This window comes from Mesoplodon mirus (genome assembly GCF_964341445.2).
Source record: "Mesoplodon mirus genome assembly, chromosome: 2".
Taxonomy (NCBI): Eukaryota; Metazoa; Chordata; class Mammalia; order Artiodactyla; family Ziphiidae; genus Mesoplodon; species Mesoplodon mirus.
In genome coordinates, this window is record NC_138977.1 from 214227746 (window position 1) to 214249998 (window position 22253).

General features: G+C 35.7%; 1 protein-coding gene across 2 annotated transcripts; it reads right to left on the bottom strand.

Annotated features, from left to right (window-relative positions):
- Window positions 1-364: 364 nt before the first annotated feature.
- Window positions 365-22228, bottom strand: DCLRE1A (DNA cross-link repair 1A). 2 transcript variants are annotated; one of them, XM_082631884.1, is made up of 10 exons: window positions 21983-22228; window positions 20344-21458; window positions 16713-18419; window positions 15126-15259; window positions 13915-14033; window positions 10440-10580; window positions 8525-8670; window positions 7589-7743; window positions 2326-2467; window positions 365-940 (listed from the first exon to the last, which is right to left on the bottom strand). In XM_082631884.1, the coding sequence occupies exons 2-10, from the start codon at window positions 20807-20809 to the stop codon at window positions 780-782; spliced, it is 3171 nt and encodes a 1056-aa protein (XP_082488010.1). In that variant the 5' UTR covers window positions 20810-21458; window positions 21983-22228; the 3' UTR covers window positions 365-779. The 2 variants fall into 2 exon arrangements, with proteins under 2 accessions (XP_082488010.1, XP_082488011.1); XM_082631885.1 differs by having other exon boundaries at window positions 16713-18413; window positions 21983-22227.
- Between the last annotated feature and the right edge of the window lie 25 nt (window positions 22229-22253).

The window sequence follows — 22253 nt, forward strand, 5'->3', positions numbered from 1 at the left end:
TTTTCTTATTTAAACCCCATAAAAACACTTTTAACACGTATTGCCCCAAATTTTCATTTTGGATCGGTTACTTCATCTCTGTTGGAGAGATCAAGACTCATAAATAAATTACATAATCTCACTTTAAAAAAAAATTGCAATCTAAACTTTTAGTTATCTGATGTCTTGAGTAAACAATTCAGATAAACATTATTCACGCAAACTTTTCTCCATCATTTACTGGGTAGTTGTCTAGTCTCTTTGAGTCATCTTTTTCAGAGTCAAATGTTGAATTACTGTGACTGAAATTCTATAAGATTGCATAAATGTCAGTTATAAATCCTAAAAACCAAACGACGCTATGGCAAATTTAAGATCAATTTTTTATTTAAGTATACATATCATAGAAAAGATTTATCTCATAAAAATATGCCCCATATTAAATAATTTTAAAGATACATAATTACTTACATATAATGCTTTCAATCTAGTTTATTATCATGAATCCTTTGGTCCCCAAACCTGCCTATGTTTACGCTCCTGCTGTTGGATGCAGAATACAACAGCCCCACAGGGAGGGGCAAGAAACAAGGGTACTAGGCAGACCAGTCTCAATTATTGATGATGCTGAGAGGCCCTGCACTGTAAACATGTTATTCAAACGTAAATGAGAAAATAAGCTGTATGAGTGACCTTCATGAGGTTTTTCACATAAAGTGAAATATCATATCACTGAAGATTTAACTACTAACAAGCTAGGCCTAAGTTACTTAACTACTTCTGAGTCCTCTGAGGTAACATCAATATCCAGCTTCCAACTTCCACTCTTCAAAATATTTCTCCATTGTGCGTCTGGATCTCAAGGTGCCAACATTCACGGTAGGTATGATTTTCTGCGGCTTCAGCCATTGAACAAAACGTTTCATCTCTAGGTAGCTGCTGTGTTCACTATAAGGAATCCCTGCAACATGAAAGACAGTGCCTACTAAAAATCAAACTAATAAAGAAAACTGCACAAGCCCAAAATGAAATAAAAGAGAAAAGGAAAGCAATCCAGAGTATTTTTGCCAAAAATTCCTTGGTGCTTTTTTTCTGATAACAAAAATTTGCTAGTATCTTTTTTTTTTTTTTTTTTGCGGTAGGTGGGCCTCTCACTGTTGTGGCCTCTCCCATTGCGGAGCACAGGCTCCGGACGCGCAGGCTCAGCAGCCATGGCTCACGGGTCCAGCCGTTCCGCGGCATGTGGGATCTTCCCGGACCGGGGCACAAACCCGTGTCCCCTGCACCGGCAGGCGGACTCTCAACCACTGCGCCACCAGGGAAGCCCCCTGCTAGTATCTTTTACAAATAATAAATATTAAAATGATACAAAAACTTTTGAACATTAAAAAATTCTATTACTTTGCTATGTAGACACTTAATAATATGCATTTCTATAGATTCTTATTTATAAGTAGGCTTTTCTTTTTAAACAATTCTTCCCTTTAAGCACTTTGCCCAGCTATTGATTTCAGGAAAATTCTGGAAGAAATATGAGTAAAATTTAAAGAGTAACAAGCAGAAGACTCTTGATTTCCACAGCAAGTAAGCAGATTCCATCCCCAAGCTTTGTACGCATAAAAAGGAAAAAAAAATTAAGTACTAAAAGTCTCTTCATCTTCTTTACTGAAGATCAAATACCTCAGAGAAAGAGGGAGAAAGGGTCCTGTTTTGAGTAAACTAGGATCCAAAAATGTTTCCATCAGCCATTATTGTAATAAGCCAATCTCTGAGGACAATGGTAAACATCCTTCAAAGATGAAAAAATTAAAGTCAAGTCTGTATCTCTTGCTGTCATCACATCTAATCCACTGTCTTCCTGTTCTTGGTGTCGCAGCATCATTTAAACTTCCAGGACACAATGGCACTACCCACCCCTCCTTTCAAGTAGTTCTACAATCTCCCCTACATGTCACTGATCACACATATAGACTGATCTGTATTAGTCAATGTCTATTTACTACAGTAAGTACATCAGTAGAGCACGATGAATGATTTGAACTTGTTAAATTATTAAATTTAATTATTTAAATTATTAAATTATTTAATTATTAAATTTAATTATTAAATTATTACATTATTTGAACTTGTTAAATTATTACTACAGTAAATACATCATGTAGAGCATGATGAATGATTTGAACTTGTTAAATTATTATTATTATTATTATTATTATTATTGTTTGAACTTGTTAAATTATTAAAGATTCTTTGGTGCCTCTTTTTCCTTGGATCTTAGTTTTACTGTTTTTAAAAAAATGTAAGGTAATTACAAACATTAAGAGTAAAAAAATTGAATAATCATACCATATATTGAAATGTTTCCTTTGGTCTGGGGAATAATATCTGCCATACTAGTTAACTTGTTAGAATGTGTCCATCCTGTAGGTCGAAAAGCCAAAATCTGATCATATTTCCCACCACACTTCTTCAAATGATTCTGTAAACCCTGTTAAATAAAAACAGGATATTTATTTAATGGTCAGTGAAGATGGGTTATATGGAATAAAACAGAATGATTAAAATGTTACATTGGCACAGTCACGGAGTTTTCACTTGGTGAACATTAAATAGGAAAACCTAGTGCACTCCCCCAAAAATAAAATCACCAAAAAAAAAAATCTTTTCCCCTTTACTTATCTAAAGTTAAACAAGTTTAAGTACAGTCTGAGAAAAATAAGATGAGGCAACTTTAAAGATAAGTAATCATGTGTTTTAAAATTACAATTCAGATAGCTACCAAAAACAAACAAAACAAACACCTCTCCAAATCCTACAATTATTAGGATATTAGAGATACTGGCATCTAATACTATCCTTATGAGACATACTGATATTAACACTGGTAAACATCATTCCAAACATATCCTCATACATATACACCAGTAGAGGACTGACAGATGGATAAAAAGATGGAAATAACTTTATAATGGCATTATACTCAACTCAGACATACATTTTAAGATGCATAGTATCTAGTGTTCCCTTTTCAAGTGTTTACTCCTTTTCACCCTTTATGCATGAACTAGAATAATTTCAAAACTTTTCACAGTGCCATGATCAGAAGTAATATGCTAATAAATCTTGAGGTCATCATTAGTGAGGTCGTCATTAGTGAGGACATTAGGTAAGATTCTCAGAAAATCAATGACAAAGATTCAACCTTTGAAAGATAAGAGAAATCCAGATAAAGATAATAATGGCAAGAGGGATACAAAAAAACTCTAATACTTTTTGGGCTAAAGATTCAACCCAGAGTGTCAAAGGCTTAGTGTAAATTTATAATAAAATTTTAATTTTATTTAAAATAATAAAAAACCTAAAGTGTATATAGTGTCATCTTGGATTTCTAGAAGTCTTCTTTTTCTTCTTTAACCATACATACTTTACTGAATTTTTAAAAGATGCTGGTAGGAAGTTCTGAAGAAATGATAAAGATAAATTCACTCATCCATCTATTCATTCGTTCAATAAATATCTGTTCCAGTATTAACACCAGGTGCTGATGCCAGAGTGGTGAGTGAGACACAGCCTTCACCTTTTGGAAGCTTACAGCCTAAGGGGAAGACATCAATAAACACCACCTTCTAAGTCTTTTTTTTTTTTTTTTTTTTTTTTTAGTGGAAACAATCTGCCCTTTCCTAACTTTTTAAGACTCTCATCATCTATTATACCATCAGCACCTAGGAACTTACAGATTGATCTCTTCAGAAAGGACTCATTTTTTAGTATAAGTTTCTAGAAATGGAAATAGTTGAGGATTTACCCTCTTTTCTATTACTATCCAAGTGGATGAAGAGTGCCAATTTCTCTGAATCTCAGCATAGGGATATTACCTTTTTTAAAAGTACACCAATTTGGTAGAAGACAAACACATCATTTAAAAAAAATTTTTCTTTTTGATTACTATTTAAAGGTTGAACAGTTTATTGTGTTTATCAGACATTAAGATTTCACTTGACGAATTAATAATAACCCTTTGATTTCTCTTTTGCATCAAATAATGATCTTTTATTAATTTGTATACCTACCATTAAACAGTCATATTTCTTACCAGCTACTACCCCCCCAAAAAAGTTTAAGTTATAGCTATATAACTAAGTTTTCATTACCATATCCCTGGCCCTGCAAATTTTCAGATTTTGTCTTACTTAGTCTAGGATCTATTGTAATACTATTTGCTTAATTACTAATCCCTCTCTCTTCCTGTCCTCACAAAGAAAAGGAAATAACAGGAAACAGGTTTAGAGCAATTAAACAGGTAATATCATAAACTGAGAGCCCAGCTATCAATGCAGGTCATCAAACTTATCCATTCTTATTTGTCTCTGTAAAAACACTCGGGAGAACCCAATCAGAAGTAATTTCATGCTTTTCATGAGACAAATTAGAGTTACCATGAAAACATCATTAATCTGTGCCACAAACAAAAACATAGGATATTATCATATAAGCCAAACATACAGGGAAGACTGCTGACAGCCACTAGTCTTTCATTAACCACAACTGCAGAACTACTATCATGAGGAATTTTATTATCATTTAGTCAACATAAAGTCCCTGGTCTATGACTTGTCTCTCTGTTTACTGGTAACCAGTTTGTGATTAAAATGCATTCAGTAGATGCCCCTAAAGTTATTTTTTCAGTATGCAAATAATCATCTATAACATTATGGTTATAATGTTTTACCACATCCCATGAATCAGGTTTAAATCAGAGGTGATAGTAAACTATATACTTACGTATATGAACTTGGGATGTTGAACTAGGTAGCATGAATGGTTTTATTTATAGGGTTTCTAAGTCGTTCAAGCCTGCCTTAGAAACCCTGACAATTGTATCAGGTTTACATTTTCACAAAAAAGTCATTAGCTCTGATACAATAAAACTATTTTTGGCTGGTAAAAAAAATTGGCTTCAAGTACTAAAATATAGGCTTATGGTAACTGTCAGCTTCTGGTCCGTCTGTGTTCTGAAGATATGAAATTGTAAAAAATGTCAACAATATCTGGTCACTTTCATGGAGGAAGGGGAAGGGCTACTGAACAATACCAACAACCTATGACAAATAATGGAAATAATACAAGCAATGATTTCAGATATTCCTTTTTTTGTTTTTTGTCTTCAAAGCAGGTAACTGCCAGTTTTTTGGGTGTTTTTTAAGCATACAGTTCAGTGGTTGTTGGTATAGCCACAAAGTTGTATGACCATCACCACTATCTAATTCTAGAACATTTCATCACCCCTCCATAAAACACTGTACTCATTAGCAGTCACTCCCCATTCCCTCTCCCTCAAGCCCTGGAAACCACTAATCTACTTACTTCTTCAGATTTACCTATTCTGGATATTTCATATAAATGGAATCACACAATATGTGGCCTTTTGTGTCTGGCTTCTTTCACTTGGCATGTTCTCAATGCTCATTCATATAGTAGCATGTAGCAGTAATTCATTCCTTTTTACAGCTGAAGAATATTTCTATTTTATGTATATATAACATTTTGTTTATCCATCCATCATTTGATGGACATCTGAGTTGTTTCCAGTTTTTTGCTATTATGAATAATGCTGCTGTGAACATTTGTGTAGAAGTGGACATACGTTCTCAATTCTCCTAGGCATATACCTAGGACTGGAATTGCTGGTCATAGAGTCACTCCATGTTTAACTTTGAAAGAAATTAACAAACTGCTTTCTAAAGCAGCTGCACCACTTAAAAATCTCATTAGCAACGCATGAGGGTTCCAGTTTCTCCATGTCCTCACCAACAATTGGCACTGTCCATCTTTCTTAGTATAGCTATCCTTGTGAGTGTAAAGTGCTATCTCACTGTGGTTTTGATTTGCAGTTCCCTGATGGCTAACAGTGTTGATCCTCTTTTTATGTGCTTCTTGGCCATTTCTATACCTTCTCATTCATTCCTTAGCCCTCTGCTGTCACTGGTTTTCTCCAACATCACTTCACTGAAACAGTTCTTGTGCAGGTCACTTTTTCCTTATATGACCTCTCCACAGCATATGGCACTTTTAAACACTATTCTTGAAAAGGTCTAGTCCCTTCATTTCCATAATATTCTGACTTTCCCCACCCCTTTTGTCCCCCTAAATGGATAATTTGTCCAAATGAAACTAAGTTAGCAGGAAATAAGACTGTATTGCATGAAGTAATCTTTATAAAAATTATAAAAATATGCTATACCCTCCGCAGGATATCAGTGTTCATTTTATAATTAACCAACATCCTCATTAGCCTCCATGCAAACTGGATGCCTCTCAAATTTAACATATGTTTGCAAAACTGGCTTAAACACCAATGGACAACACTATGACCTGATTATCCTTGACATTTTTATGAATTATATACTCATGAAAATAGGCCATAAAATTTTTACCATGATCTCATGAAAAGAGTAGTTACACCAGTGAGAATTTCCTTACTCAAGGGATAGAACTAAAATACTAATTTTCTTTACACAATGTGTTATTATTTATAAGACAGATACAGTAATCAACACCTAAACTATTTCAAAAATCTCCATAAAAGTTATTTCATAAACATTATAGCAAAATTAAAAACATATTTTTTTGGTGTACATTATGTTCTGAATTACTTTTTTTTTTTTAAGAAGATGTTGGGGGTAGGAGTTTATTAATTAATTTATTTATTTTTGCTGTGTTGGGTCTTTGTTTCTGTGCGAGGGCTTTCTCTAGTTGTGGCAAGCGGGGGCCACTCTTCATTGCGGTGCGCAGGCCTCTCACTATCGCGACCTCTCCTGTTGCGGAGCACAGGCTCCAGACACGCAGGCTCAGTAGTTGTGGCTCACGGGCCTAGTTGCTCCGTGGCATGTGGGATCCTCTGACCACAGCTCGAACCCGTGTCCCCTGCATTAGCAGGCAGATCCTCAACCACTGTGCAACCAGGGAAGCCCTGAATTACTTTTAATACATAGGTTTGATGTTATTCCATTGCAAGGTGTCAAAACATTAGTAAATGGAATGAATCTTAGTATCTGAATAAATCTGACAAATGAGCCCCCATAAATCACAGGGAGGTCATGTCATATGTATCTTAATTTATATTTCAGAACTAGCACTAGAACTTTCTCTTTCACTTCTACTGTTTCATTTAATCCTCACAAGTATATTTTCAACGTATATCAATGTTATAGTGGCTTAAAATTATACAGAATAGACCTGAAGAAAAGTAAGAACTCCCTAGAATTTTCCACTCATTTCCCTACTCATCCAGGAAGAATGAAGAACAATCTCAAAACGTTTGAATGACCAGAGAGCTGCACACTTTTCTATTTTTGTTTCTTCCTTTGTGACAGTTCTCTAGTTCTTAAACTCCTGGTGGGCATATGAATCACTCTATATAGCTGCACACACATACAAACTTAAAATGTTTAAAATTCCACTTAAAAGATTTTCTAGGGCAAAGTTTACTTTGACTCCACTGTAACTGAATTCCTCTAAGTTAAATGCAAGTAAAATGGGATTCTAGTTTACAATCATCAGATTGCCTTTTCTAGTTCATCCTAAAAAGACATATCTCTTGAATACTTACCTTAAAATTAATTTGCATCATTGGGAGAAGGTGAACCAGTGAATTGCACATGTCTGTAGTGATGAGGGAATTAATTTCTGGTATATTGAAGCACTGTAATGTGTTATATTTTTCTTTGGACATGCCCACTTTTGAACCTAAAACATCAGCAATGGCTACAGGCAAAGGAAAAGTTTAAAAATAGTAAAATTACAGCTTAAGAAAAAAATAAAATTACAAGTTAACTTTAAAATAAGAATTTACCAAATTAAAAGAAATTCAAAACATTCACACTTTTGCCATAATATCTCAAAAAGGCTGAACAGGTTTGTCAGTTAACTATGTGGAATAAATTGTGAGAAAGCCAAGAATTTATTTTTAAAGACCTAGTATTTAAAAATTGCATAAGATGTATGGAAAGAGTTGGAGGGAAAAAACAAAATTTGGAGGAGTTAAAACCTTAGCTTTATCATTTCACATCTTAATGTTTGACATTATGGGACCACAGTTAAGAAGAAATGGAAGTACTTTGCAAAATAGTACAATACTATGTAGACAAACTACAGTTACATATCCAAAAATCATTTAGGAACAAAAACTAAAACTGGTCTCTAAAATAATTAATTGGTGGCTATCATCAAAGAATGCAGTGAAAGACCTATGCACTAGTCATCTTTCAAAGTTTACTAAAATAGTAATGTAGCATGGACTTTTGCTCTATAAACATTTTGTAGATATAAAGGCTACCATAAACATACTTAACAAATGTTTCCATTAAGTTAAGTCTTTCAAAATTTAAATGAATCAAACTCTATCAAATTTTTCTTTCAACCTCAAAGGTAATATTGAACTGTTTCAGGAAATAAATATCAACTGAAAGAACAGAGCCTGAAAGGGCTTTATGCAAAAAGAATCTGATCTTTATAATACCGTAAATTAGCTACAGCTACCACCCACCTAGGAAGACTTTCTCTTTTCCAATAGAATAAGTGCCACAGACAACAAGAGCACGTGGGTTTAGAGTTACAGTCTCAAAGGCAGTGTTGATGGCAAACTGGATAACCTCTTGCTGAGACGGAAAAGAGTATTCCGGGCTGCAATATCTGTAATATGGAAACATGGTACTTATTAAAAGAACAACAAGAAAGTCATAGCATTAAGTTGGGTGCTATTTCAGAAAACAAGCTTTAGCAAAATTACATACAACAGCAGTATAGTACATTAACACCACCGCAGTTATCTCACCAGTGCCTGTGGTTAAAATATTTGTTACCAGCTATTGATTATTTATGATGGAACTATACATTTCAATATACCTTTTTAATTATATTTCTTTTATAACCCTCAAATAAAGAAATTGCATTTTTTTTCCTTCAAGAATATTTCTAGGTAGCTATTTTAGCTATGAATTATAGGCCTTAATATCTTCTTTTTTTTAACCCCAATCCCTATCAAAGGAAATACGATTTATAGGGATTATCTTTTTGGACTAAAGAATTCTGATTTAGTAAAAAAAAATATACATATATATATATAAATATAAAATAATAAATATAAAATATATATATATAAATATATTTATTTATTTATTTATTTTTGCAGTACGCGGGCCTCTCACTACTGTGGCCTCTCCTGCTGCGGAGCACAGACTCCGGACGCACAGGCTCAGCGGTCATAGCACACGGGCCCAGCCGCTCCGCGGCATGTGGGATCCTCCCGGACCGGGGCATGAACCCGTGTCCCCTGCATCGGCAGGTGGACTCTCAACCACTGTGCCACCAGGGAAGCCCAAAATATATATATTTTTAAGATAATGAAAGTGAACATGAATTTAATGAAGTAGCATTAAATCAAACAGTTAATATTCATCTGTTTGTTATTTTCTTTTAGGAGATATAGAAATACATATAGTATTATGGGACTACAGCAGATCCAGTTGGGTCTACTTCAGTACAGTAACACCCAATGAAAAATTAACACTAAGACTACTAGTTATATATATTTGAGATGAAAATTAAGCACTTTTTCACTAAAGATCTCATAAAGTACACACATCAAAGAAATATTTTTCCAATTTTCAAAATTGTTTTTGCTGTTCAGGCATAAATCTTATTATTAAGAAAAGACTTAGTCCTTTCTCCTATAAATACTCACAAAGAAATCCAGAATTGTATGTAGAATAGAATTAAGTAACAAAAAAAGTTTAAAAAATTATTTTCTTAGTTCACCTAGTATTTAGGTGAATGGAAGAATTAACTATAGTATTAAAAAACTCGTTGTGGAAAGACCATCTCTTACTAAGATATGCCATCCAAACTCACTTCTTCTTGAAACAGGTTGAAATGGTTAACGTAATTTCTGACCAATTGATGAGGTATTTCAATATATAAAAGAAGATAATAGCTTATACCATTATGTAGCACTTAGGAATTCAAGGTTGCCACTTATAGATTATCTTTTGGAGAAAGGAACAAAGTAAGTTTGAATATTCAGACAGAATCTCATTCTCTGTTTTGTTCTTCACAATCATGCTTAATAGTTACACAGACACTTTGAAAGGATAACTTTAAAGGGCGTTTTCCTAAAGTTTGCTCCCAAATTTTTCATCCTTGTTTCAGTAACAAGCTTTTTACATAAACCATATTTTCAAAAGGATATTACATAAAAATTGAGCTGGAGTCAGTTAAGCCATGCAATCCAAAATTTGTTCTTAAGTATATATTTTTTCAAACAGCATCCACCTGATAAATACTTAAAATGATAATTGACAGTAAGCCATCATTTTGATTACCTAAGCAAAAGTTCAAATTATTCATAACATGCAGGGCAAATGCTGTTGGTGGAAAAAAGAAGTACACAAAGTTTCTCTTACGTTGTATCTAAGTAAAGCGTGTGGACTTTCTGGCCTGCAAGAAGAGAACGTTCCATGGTGGGATCTGCTCTGAAGTCTCCGGTGTGTAGTATGACATAACCATTAGGAAGATAAAAAAGGATCATGACAGCACCTGGACAGCTGAACACAAACATTGAAAAAGGAATATTCTTAACACAGGCAAAGCATCTAAAGAAAGAGTGTTCATTTCAATATCAACAAGTTAATATACTTTATTAGCTGACCACAATGACATAGCATTGTACTACAAAGGTATGTAGCATTTTAACTTAAGGAAATTTATGTCACACACACAGAAAAAATGGTGTGCAGGAAAGGGTTAATTCAGCAGGCCAGTGTTGTGCAAACTCCACAGGTCCCCAAGAAAGGCCTGTCCTTAGGAATAGTCATTGACTGGCCCTTGGGAGATAAGTTTAGAGTCCTTGAAATATTCTGCCTGCTAAGAGTGTTTTGTATGCCTGACACATTGGGCCATGTGTTACTAGTTTGATAAGATAGTTTATGTTAACAGTGTGATCTATGGTGAATATCTGTCTTTGCTCTAGGGGACTGGTGTCTGAGTAGCCCAGGTCAATCAGCATGGGTGTTGCATGTGTACATGATTGACCCTCAATAAAAATCCTGGATACCAAGGCTCAGCTGAGCTTCCCTGGTTGGCCACACCTCCTATGTGTTGTTATACACTGTCGGTGGGAGAATTAAGCACATCTGTGCCACTCCACTAGAAGAGGAAACCTTGAAACTTGAACCTAGTTTCTCCTGGATTTGCCTCCATTTGCCTTTTTCCCTTTGCTGACTTCAATCTGTATCCATTCACTGTGATAAGCTGTAACCACAAATAAAACAGCTTTTCTGTGTCCTGTGAGTCCATCTGATGAACCATTGAGCCTCAAGGTGGTCTTGGGGACCCCTGACACAATGGGGTTTGGAAATTACTGCCGAAACACAGAGAATTTTCATTTTAAATTCTAGGAAAACACAGGAAATAATTACAATTGTAATTAAAAACTTCCCCTTATCTCCCTGACGCCAAAATTCAGGCCCTGACCACTTCACTAGAGATTTTCCACTTAGGGAAGAAATAATAATAATTACCACATGACACCTTTTAGAAAATAGAGGAAGGAATATTTCATGAGACCAGTATTACTCTGATATCAAAATAAGACAAAAGCGTAGTTAAAAAAACCCTATAGACGAATATACTTTTTAAAACAGACACAAAATTTCTTAACAAAATATTAGCATATCAAATCCAGCTATATATTTTTAAAAAGGGTAATACATGAAGACCAAGTGGGGTTTATCTCAGTAATGCAAGGCTGGTTTAAGTCCATCGTTGTCATTTACCACATTAACATTATAGAGGACAAAAGTTGTTTTATCACCTCAACAGATGCCAAAGAAACATTTGACAAAATTCAACACCCATTCATGATTACAAACTCCCAGCAGAATAGGAATAGAAGGGACTTTCCTCAACCTGACAAAAGGCATCTATGAAAAACCTATTGCTAACATCATACTTAATGGAGAAAGACTGAAAGCATTCCCCTTAAGATCAAGAACATGGCAATATGTCTGCTCACATCACTCCTACTCAACACTGTATTGAAGGCATAATCCCGTACAATAAATAAGAGAAAAAATATCATTCTAAATGGAAAGAAAGAAGTAAAACGAAAGCATCTTTATTTGTGGATGACATATGTAGAAAATTTTCAAGAATCTACAAAAAACCTACAACAACTAATGAGCAAGCTTAGCAAGGTCTCAAGATACAAGATCAATAAACAAAAATCAGTTTTCCAACAAGAAGTGAATGGAAAAAATAATTGTATTGTGTCCATACAATAGATAGTACTCAGTAAGTAAAAGGAACACACAACAGCATGAATGAATCTCAAAAACATGAGGAGTGACAGAAGCCAGATACAAAACAGAAGATATTATATGATTTCATTTAGATGAATCCCTAGTAAAGACAAATCTAATCCATAGTCATAGAAAACAAATCAATGGTTGCCTGGGTAGGAGTTGGGGTTGGGGATTGACTGGGAAGGAGCACAAGGAAAACTTGTGGTGGGGAATATTTTCCATATTTTTATTGTGGTGGGAATTACATGGGTGTTTACTTTTGTCAAAATTCAGCAAAGATTTAAAATGGGTCCATTTTATTTATGTAAATTGTACCTCAATAAAGTTGACCAAAAAAAAAAATCAGAACCTGAGTTATAATAATTGGTGATTAAAAAAATAAACAGCAGCAAAGTTAGCAGACAAAAACTTATAGGCAACCTGAAAAAATAACAAGCCTGGATTTTAGGAAACCTAGGTTTAGTCTTAATTTTAATTCTCTAGGCATCTATGATCTCTAAGGTACATAAGGCTAACATTCTATGGAAATTATAAAGATGCATAGCTGACTGACAGTTACATTTTGGCAATGTGAATCCTGACAGTACTTTACATTAAAAAAAAATGAGGGAAAAAGAAAAACAATTTCCAAGAAAATAATCTTCCAAGACTTTAGTATCAAAAACCTAAAGGAGGGCTTCCCTGGTGGCACAGTGGTTGAGAGTCCACCTGCCGATGCAGGGGACACGGGTTTGTGCCCCGGTCCGGGAAGATCCCACATGCCGCGGAGCGGCTGGGCCCGTGAGCCATGGCCGCTGAGCCTGCGCGTCCGGAGCCTGTGCTCCGCAGCGGGAGAGGCCACAGCAGTGAGAGGCCCGCGTACCGCAAAAAATAAAAAAAAAATTAAAAACCCTAAAGGATTTCTTCAAGGAAAAAAAAAACAACCCTCTAGAATCTGAATGGAGTACCAGCTGTTAGTTTGTACCAGCTGTTAATATATATAAGTGATATTAAAGAAAATGGCAAAAGGTTTTCTCTTAAAGAACAGCAGCAATATGTTAAAAGATTTTTTAAAAAATAAGATGGAGTCTCATGTAAAGCATAGTAATTTAAACTGCATTAAAAAATGGGTTAGAGAACACTTAGAGAATCTCTCTACATTTAATCTTTGATCCTGTAATTGCGTACATTTTTTTTCAAAAGGAGAAACACACTTTACTTAAGTGTTTCTTATCTTACTTAAATAAGACATTTATGAAATATCAAGCATAATAGTTCCAATAAAAAGTTCTTAAATAACCATGCAATGTGTTTTCCTTTTGAATATTTAAAAATAGGGTATTACTGGGCTTCCCGGGTGGTGCAGTGGTTGAGAGTCCGCCTGTCGATGCAGGGGACACGGGTTCGTGCCCTGGTCCGGGAAGATCCCACATGCCGCGGAGCGGCTGGGCCCGTGAGCCATCGCCGCTGAGCCTGCGCGTCTGGAGCCTGTGCTCCGCAACGGGAGAGGTCACAGCAGTGAGAGGCCCGCGAAACGCAAAAAAAAAAAAAAAATTAAAAAAAAATAGGGTATTACTAAGGTAACTTTAATACTTACTGATTGGCATCTAGCAAAACAACCTTGACACCATTCACTATACATTCAGTGTCTGTTGGCAATGGATGGATATATTGTTCTTGCACGTGAAGTTTGCTCTTTAACAAATTGCCAGTTATCTGCAAAACAGGATGTGCTTATTGCTGATACATTAAAACATTAAATATGTCTTTTATTTCATATCTAGTTTAGAACACAAACATCTTAATAACCTCCTGGTTCTCCCACTTATACTCATGTAAACCCTCCAGAATGCCAGGAAGAACTTTCTAAAATGACTGTGTCACAACTCTGCTTAAACACTGTCACTGATTCTCCCTCACCTGTAAAAAGTCCATTATCCCCATCATGTCGTACAAAACCCTTCATGATCTGGCCCCTACCCATTTCTGTGGATTTATCTCCTGTTATTCCCTATCTTGTCTTTAGTGATTCTGAATTATCTGAAGTTCCTGGAATGGGCATACTTCTTAGGTGTCTGTGCCTTTACACAAATTCTTCTCTACCTGGAAGGCTCTCTCCTCTTTCCTCTGCCTTGCTCTGAAATGAGACAGACTTGCGTTCAAATTCTGGCTCTGCCATTACTAGCTCTGTGACTTGGGGCATGGCACTTAACCTCTCCAAGCCTCAGTTGCTTCATTAATAAAAAGAAGATAATTCAAGAATGCTTGAGGATAAAATCAAATTCTAGCCAAAGCCCTTAGTAGTACACATTAAAATGCTCACCTTTTAATAATTATTTCAAGGTATCTCTTGCACCGTGAAACTTTTTCTAACCTTAGCTTAGGACACAGTAAAGCCCTGCTTCTCCCTACTTTTAGGCATTCTGTTCACTTTTCTATTACAGTACAGATCCCATTGCGGTACTACTTGTGAATGTGTAGCCTGAAAGCTCCTTGAAGTTAGGTATTTTGCCTTGAGTATCTTTTTAGGCATTCAGTAAATATTTACTGAATGAAACATACATGTTTCAGTACATCATGAGGTATCAATATTTATTGTTTCCACATAATAAAGCATAATTTAAAATATCTATTGTAACTATTGACAATAACTCATTTAATTTTAGAATCTCAATGTGGAGTCTGTTTTTTCATATATTTTCTAGAAGAATGATAGATCTTACAATCTTAATTACCTTTTTTTTTAACCAGACAGGTTAGAAATTTGCTGCATTCTACAAATTCAGGATTTAGAATATTAAAACTTACCTCACTACAATAAACAGGAAACGTGAAGTTTTTAGACAATCCAGCATAATGATCAGAATGAAAATGTGTGAGAAAATAGGCCGTGCAACCTTCAACCAATCCATACTGAAAGGCATCGACTGTAAAGCCAGTTCCTACAATGAAAACACCAACACAGCTGCTTGAGCAATAGCTAACTAAGTAAAAGCAGTCCCATTTGCTTATATAGCAAACCCTCTGACACTTTACATCTCATTTCCAACTTAACTTTACATTTTAATTTAAAAATCTACACCACATACATTCAGCAAAAGGTGATATTAGAGATGAAAATGAGTCTTATAAGTTTCCATTAAGTATCCCAGTATAGGCTTTTTAATGAATAACTGTACCAAAAAAATTAAAAATACTAAGCTACAAATGAGTTACTTTTTTGTTTTGCTGAATGTTTTCACAATACTTACTGGGCACCTAAAATCCTTTACTTCTGCAAAACAGCAGAAGGAGAATGCTAACTTTCTTTTAAAACATGAATTATCAATGGGGGTGATATTGGTATGCTTCTAAGGGGCAAAAATGGTTGATGACCCAAATAATCTAATGGCCCTCCAAAGGGCCACAGTACAATAACAGATAAACAGGGTATCTGTAGTATTTGAATTTCATTGTGGGAGGTGGGGAGGAGGAAGGGAAACAAACAAACAAACAAACAAAAAGCCTAAAAAGGCTCCCTAGAGGAGCAATAATGAAAAAAAAAAAAGATTGAGCTGTTCTGAAATTTGTTCATGAGAAAAAAACAAGTGCGCTGACTGTGATATGCAGGTAAATAAACATACCTCCACAATTCTACGGAGGCCTAGCCACATATGGCCCACTAATTCTGGGCTCACTTAAAATACAGAAAATTAATCAAAATAATTATTAAAAACAGAACTGGTACTAAGATGTACATAAATGCTTTTCTTTACATAAATATTTTGAACAAATTATATTGAATAGATTTAGAATATCAAAAAAGCATATTAAAAAATTTTTCTGAAACCAAGTATATTTGGGCAGTTTTATATTCTTTTCAGAAGGGTACCTGTTTTCTTCAATAATAAAATTCATTTTATGACACATTTTTCTACTAACTCATCTATGAAGACATGAGAAATTATAAGAACATGAAAAGACTGAGAAATTAAGTTATGATATGGTTTAAAAATGTTTAGCATTTATTATGACCTGTATAACCTGTGACATTTTCCTTCTTTGAAGCTATTTAGTACTTGCATTTTTCTTAAGAGCTTAGAGACTGTTATTATGGTTACTTACAGAGAGCCTTTCCTCCTTCTGTATTAAGCTGATCTATATGAATCTTTGTCAGATCTGTAATATCTATCTAAATAGTATAGTACCTTATATATAGAATATGTTTAATAAAAGTTTGCTGAACTGAATGGAGTAAAAAAGATTAAATAGGAAAAAAAGTCTGTTACAGGTCAATGAGGTATAAAAAGTAAACACACACAGATTGTTTTACACACACATAACATGGGCAATGAACACGTAATTCAAAAAAGTTACATCTTCGTAGATATAGTAAGCCTTGATATTTCAACTTACCAGGTATTTTCTTATAGAATGGACATGTCCTTTTCCTTAATTCTCCTGCATTCGATGACTCTGGGATTTTCGTGTTCCCTCTCTGCAGCCTGCCATGAGCTGATTTTACGAAGACTCTGTCTTTACTTAACTTGACTGTTCCAGGTTCTGTCTTGTTACGGTGACCTGAACTCTTCTGATGTACTCCTTCCTGCAATGAATCTGACTTTTTAAGTCTCTTTCTTTGATGCTGTGACCTCTTACGAGAAAGTTCCACAGAGGGCTGACTCTCACTTAAATTATTTGCCTCTAATTCTAAATCACTTAAAGATTTTTCTGCTTTCCTCTTGCACTGCCGGGACCTCTTTTCATTAGGACTTACAACTGTATTTAAGTTCATCCCTTCTAAGGCATTTTCCACCAGCAATTTCTCTTCTTTTCTTTTGGGTGGTAGTCCAAAATACACACCTATATCCATTTGCTTCATTACCTTAGTAGAAGGTTGTGATGCATTACACTTAGGGCCAGATGGCAATATTTTCAAAGACTTAGCAGCAGTAGGTGTACTAGAAAATATCGCTGTATTTAAAGCTGTAACTTTACTGTCTAGCATACCATCTAATGCCTTTCTGCAGAAACATGCTGAGTTCGTATTGTGCTTAGCATTGAAATTCTTACTTGATAATTCTCTAGTTTTATTTTGGGTTGGTTGGAAAGAATGACACCCTCCTCCCTGGCTTTCAAAAGGTTTTGCCATTTTATTCTTAAGTAACGGAAGAGAAATTTGATTGTAAACAGCTGATTCTTCAATTACCTGTTTCTCTTTATTTGATTGAGATGAGTGAAATTCTGGCTCATCAGGTTTTGCTTTAGTGGCTTGGTAACTAGGAGAAGTAAACCTCTCTGCTAATGCAGGTGGAAACAATATAAAATCATCATCAGTATATGCTGGATCATCACGTAAAATAATACTCTTATTTTGGAAAGTAAGTTGAGACGAATCATTTAGAGTGTTGCATTTATACAGTTCTTCATCGTATTTATCCTGAGTTAAGAAGCTATCCACTTCGGGGCAGCTCTCCTCCTGGTCCTTCAGTAAAGGGTCATGGAGTTTTTTAGACAAAGTGGAGCTATTTTCATCTCCTTCTAAGCTGCCATCTTTAGAGCTTTCTGTAAAAAATAGTTCCTGTTGTGAATCATCCAGCTTTTCATCTGTATCATAAGTTTCTTCATCACTTTGAAGTGGAGAATAGGAGATTTCACAGTTGCTAAAGTCATTTTCTGGCAATGTCAAATTTATGTGTTCTGGGCTGTTTTGACTGTCTAATTCTTCAGCAAGAGGCAAACCAAATCCTACCAGTTTGTCATTATTAACAAGTTCTGTAAATTGTGGGACTTGTTGGGAAGTTTGGATATTTGTCAAAGAGGAAACCTTTTTATCAGTTTCAGTTGGAGACTGAGATTTTCTTAGACATTGGGTCACTAACAAGGGATCAGTTGAAACATTTTTTTTTAAGTTATCTGTTTGTTTCTGATATGGAGACCATCTTTCCTTAAGGCTACAAAGAAAGCCTGAATGAGTCTCACTGAAACTCCCACCTGACTCATGGGATGGATTGCTGAAAGGACTATTACTAGCCCTGCTTTGAGCTAGCAGGAGATGAGTGTATCTCTTGTAATGAGAAGGAATTGTTGAGGAACACTGAAGAGCATCAGGACACTCTGAAACTTTTAATAAAGAAAAAAGTATTACCAGATCAAAGCACAGACTAAGCTTTGACAGTATTAGCACTATAAATTAACATGTAAGTGGAAAGTCATCAGTCCAACTTTGAGGCCTTAGGACAACAGCTATCTTTATATAAACAAAAAATCAGCACACAATAACAGTAATCCAGTACGGTTTTGCAAGGTGCTAGTTATTATTTTTAAATCAATATATTCTTTTAAATTTCTTGTCAAATACTCTTTCCCCCCCAAAAATTTAAGACTAACACCTTTTTCTCCCCACTAAAAACTTTCACAAATATGAGCTCCTCCAAAATGCATGTCATGCTTGCACTAGGTATTTCTTAAACAGGTGCTACAAATTGATCCCATCAGTTTCACTACATCACTATTGCTCAAGCAATAAAGAGTAGAGAAGGCTGGTATGTCTCTCACAGACTAAAGTTCTACCTCAATTTTTATCTTATCAGGCAACACATATGTATGAGAGTTGCAGTACCAAATTAGGTTCCATTATTTAATATTCACACTGTATATGAAACAGTAATAGCAATCTTAATTAGAGCTGTTCATACCCTAAACATTTTAAGTTCTGTTCTAAGATTTGACATTCAATTTGATAAACTGGTTAATAATAAGGCTTTAATAATCTGGAAACTATTCCCTGTCATACCATTATGACTGAGAAACAGTCTGTAATGCATCTTGGCATACCCCACCCCCTGTATGTTCATTTTCAGGCCTGTCAAAAAATGATCCCCCCCAAAAAAAGATGTCACGTTAAACTGGAGACTTCATTGCTTAAAAATTAACTTAAAACCACCTCATAAAAGTATATGTTATAGAATAAAATTCAATTCAAGAAGAATCCACCTGAGATTATCCATTCAAAGGAGTTTAATCAGTGAAAAAACCAAGAGAAAAACTCTTTGAGGTGGCTTCATCTATAAGATATTTCACTCTGAGTGCTCACCATGGGATTCCAACTGCCATTTCTGACTTTCAAGCCACTGAAAAACAAATTACTAGCATTTGATGAGGCTTCCTCTGTTGTATAAGGCTAGTGCCAAATTTTTTAAGTTATTTTGCATCTTCATGCAGTACTTTAAAATGAGAACTAGAAGTTAATAATAAAACGTCTTCTGAATCATAGTTGACACGAAAGCCATACTCAATATTATTTTTATTTTACTGAATTTTGATTCTTTGAGATTTAAAAATTTACGTATGGTATATATAACTTTTAAATAATCAAATCATCAATAACAACCCATTCTCCATATACTACAAGTAGGATTTTCTACATATTAAACATGATATTTATTATATAGTTTAAATGATAACAGGAACATAGTGTTACTTCAGTTCTCATTTGGCACAATTTTATTTATTAGAATCTTAATAACCAAACACTCCTTCCTAGTTCTTATTTCTGTCCATTAGCATGATGACCCCAACACAGCCGTATTTAGAAGGCTGGACTACATTCATGATTCTCTAAAAGTCTGTTTCATAAAAGATAACAAAATGGGCAAGTTGTTTAGCTTTTAAGAACCCTCATCTGTCAGATGTCAATACCACCTACCTTATGCAGGTGAAAATATCTACCATAATATGTGCTCAATTAACATTTATGAAAAATCACAGATTTTTAGGGACTCTTATGAAATAGTAAAATGCATTTAAACTGTTTTCAAGTTTGCAACATTCTTTACAATTATACTATTGACTGTTATCTTTTTACCCTTCACAAGAAGCGTAACAATGCATTACCTTGTTTCCTTCTACGGTTAAGTCATTTATACTTTGAGTATCTCATCTCATTTTTGGTTTACTGCTTACCTGGCTTGTTTCACTGGACTGATATGTCTGGCCTAATGCAGGTCTTTTTGACTAGAGTTCACTATCTTTTTTGGAATCTTACCTGTTTCGGAGACTGGTATGGAATCCAAACACTCAAAAACATGCCATCGAGGTGTTTGACCTAGCAAGGAGGAAAAAGGCATCTGGCAGTTTGGACAGTACCCATCATAAACTGGTCGTATCTTCGGAGACACGTGTTTGTTTTTGTGAGTCCTACAGTGCTTTCCTGGAGTGGCCTCCCTGTCTTGGCACTGCTGAATACCATCTCCACAACTAGAGTTCTGACTGGAAGCGCCAGAAGTCTGACTGTCTGTTTCTCCAAGGCACGTTTCGGGGGCCTTAACCTTCTTTCTACCTTCTACAGTCCTTTTTTTATTTCTGTTTCGTTTTGACTGGTATTGTTCATCTGTTGCTTTCTCAACAGATTTTGGAGTATTCTCAGAGCAATTATTTGGATGTACTGGTTTGGGTTTTCTTTTGGATTTGTATTCCCAGATGTCTTGTTCCAGAAAAGCATCCTCTAACATGGCAAAATGTTTTTGATCATTAAAGAAGCACTAATCTTAAGTAAATTGAGGGTCTATGTCGTGTTACAAAATTTTTAAATGGAATTATTTTGCTCAGAAAAAAAAGTAACAAAAAACCCACCAACTTGATGGGAATCTAAAGCTCTGATAATGAATATATTGGCAAACTACAAACCTCATACATGAGAACACTTGCTGTTTCATTTATAGCACAATCAAATTAAGATGAGTTTTCCATTGTGTGTATTTTGTTCAGGTATCTTGGTTTTTCCCAGGACTTGATTCATAAAAGTAGTATCAGTAATACTTTGAACACTAAACCCCAATGGGAAGTATAGGTTTAACAGTTCAATCTTAGAAGGAGTTTTGTAAAATTGTTATAAAGCTCCTGTCAGCTCTCTTTCAACTGGACAATTGTCCAAATAACTCACAAATCCAACCACAGTCCCTGGGCAACTGGCTCAGCAGGTGTTCCAAACACTTAATGGCTACTTCAGTTTGCGAGTAACACTAGTCACACCATAATCAAATGTGTGTGATTGGCAAAAAAAACCCCCAAAACGCGCCCTTATCCGTGACTGGTGAATATTCGACAACTTCAGTTTCCTGGGTCAATCCAGTATCTTCCTCCAGCGGCAATGAACAAACACTGCACAATGAACAAACAAAATTCAAGTACGTGAAATTGTGCTTACACTGAGGCCACCCACACTCCTAACTCCAGACCCCAGGGGTGGTCTGCCTGAAGGCGATCAGCTCTCTCTCCAGCTGCCTCAAAACCAAGCTTCACCTGCCTGATGCCTCCCACCGGCTCGACCGCCTCTTTGGGCATTAGAGGCTGCAAGGCCAGCGGAGTGGGCCCTCACCCCCTCCAGGGAAGGGAGCGAGGGAGCTACCAGCACAGCTCGCTCCACAAAAGCCACCAGTGCTCTCCACTTCTGAAGACAGAGGCCGGGCCCTCAGGGATCCCCGCGGCCGCCCACCTGCCACCCTCGCCCCCCCTCGGGAGTAGCTCCAGCTGCGTCCGCTCCCGTCGTGCCCCCTCCCCCTGCTTGGCTGACAATCTATTCGCACCTGCACTTTCAGCACTGCAGGGTAACAAAATGCTGCGTTTGCGTATAAGCCAAGGCCATTGGCTAGTCACTCCCAACTTTAAAAAGCCTACTTCTTTACCTTTCGTGCCGTGGCGGGAACAGCTTCACGTTCCCAATGCTGTGTCGAATCGGCTGATCCTGGTCTAAACGTGAGACTTTAAAAAGAAAAAAAGTTAGGGCCCTTTTAAATCCTACGGATTTATTTTTGTTTTGTTTTAGTTCTAAAACTTGCTAATTTTCAAAGTGAAGGGTGGGGAATTGTTCTCTTGGAGCTTCTAGAACGCTGGCCCAGAAGCCTTTTCCATGTTGAATCTGGCGCTCTGAATGTCCAGGCTCAGCGGCGGCGAGAA

Excerpts from the sequence above, each read along its gene's own strand:
- DCLRE1A (XM_082631884.1), bottom strand. The coding sequence starts at position 20,809 with ATGTTAGAGGATGCTTTTCTGGAACAAGACATCTGGGAATACAAATCC. Across the intron at positions 10,581-13,914 it reads GTTTTGCTAGATGCCAATCA|CTGTCCAGGTGCTGTCATGA; the intron begins GTAAGTATTAAA and ends GTTTGTGTTCAG. Across the intron at positions 7,744-8,524 it reads AAAAGAGAAAGTCTTCCTAG|CCATTGCTGATGTTTTAGGT; the intron begins GTGGGTGGTAGC and ends CTTTGCCTGTAG.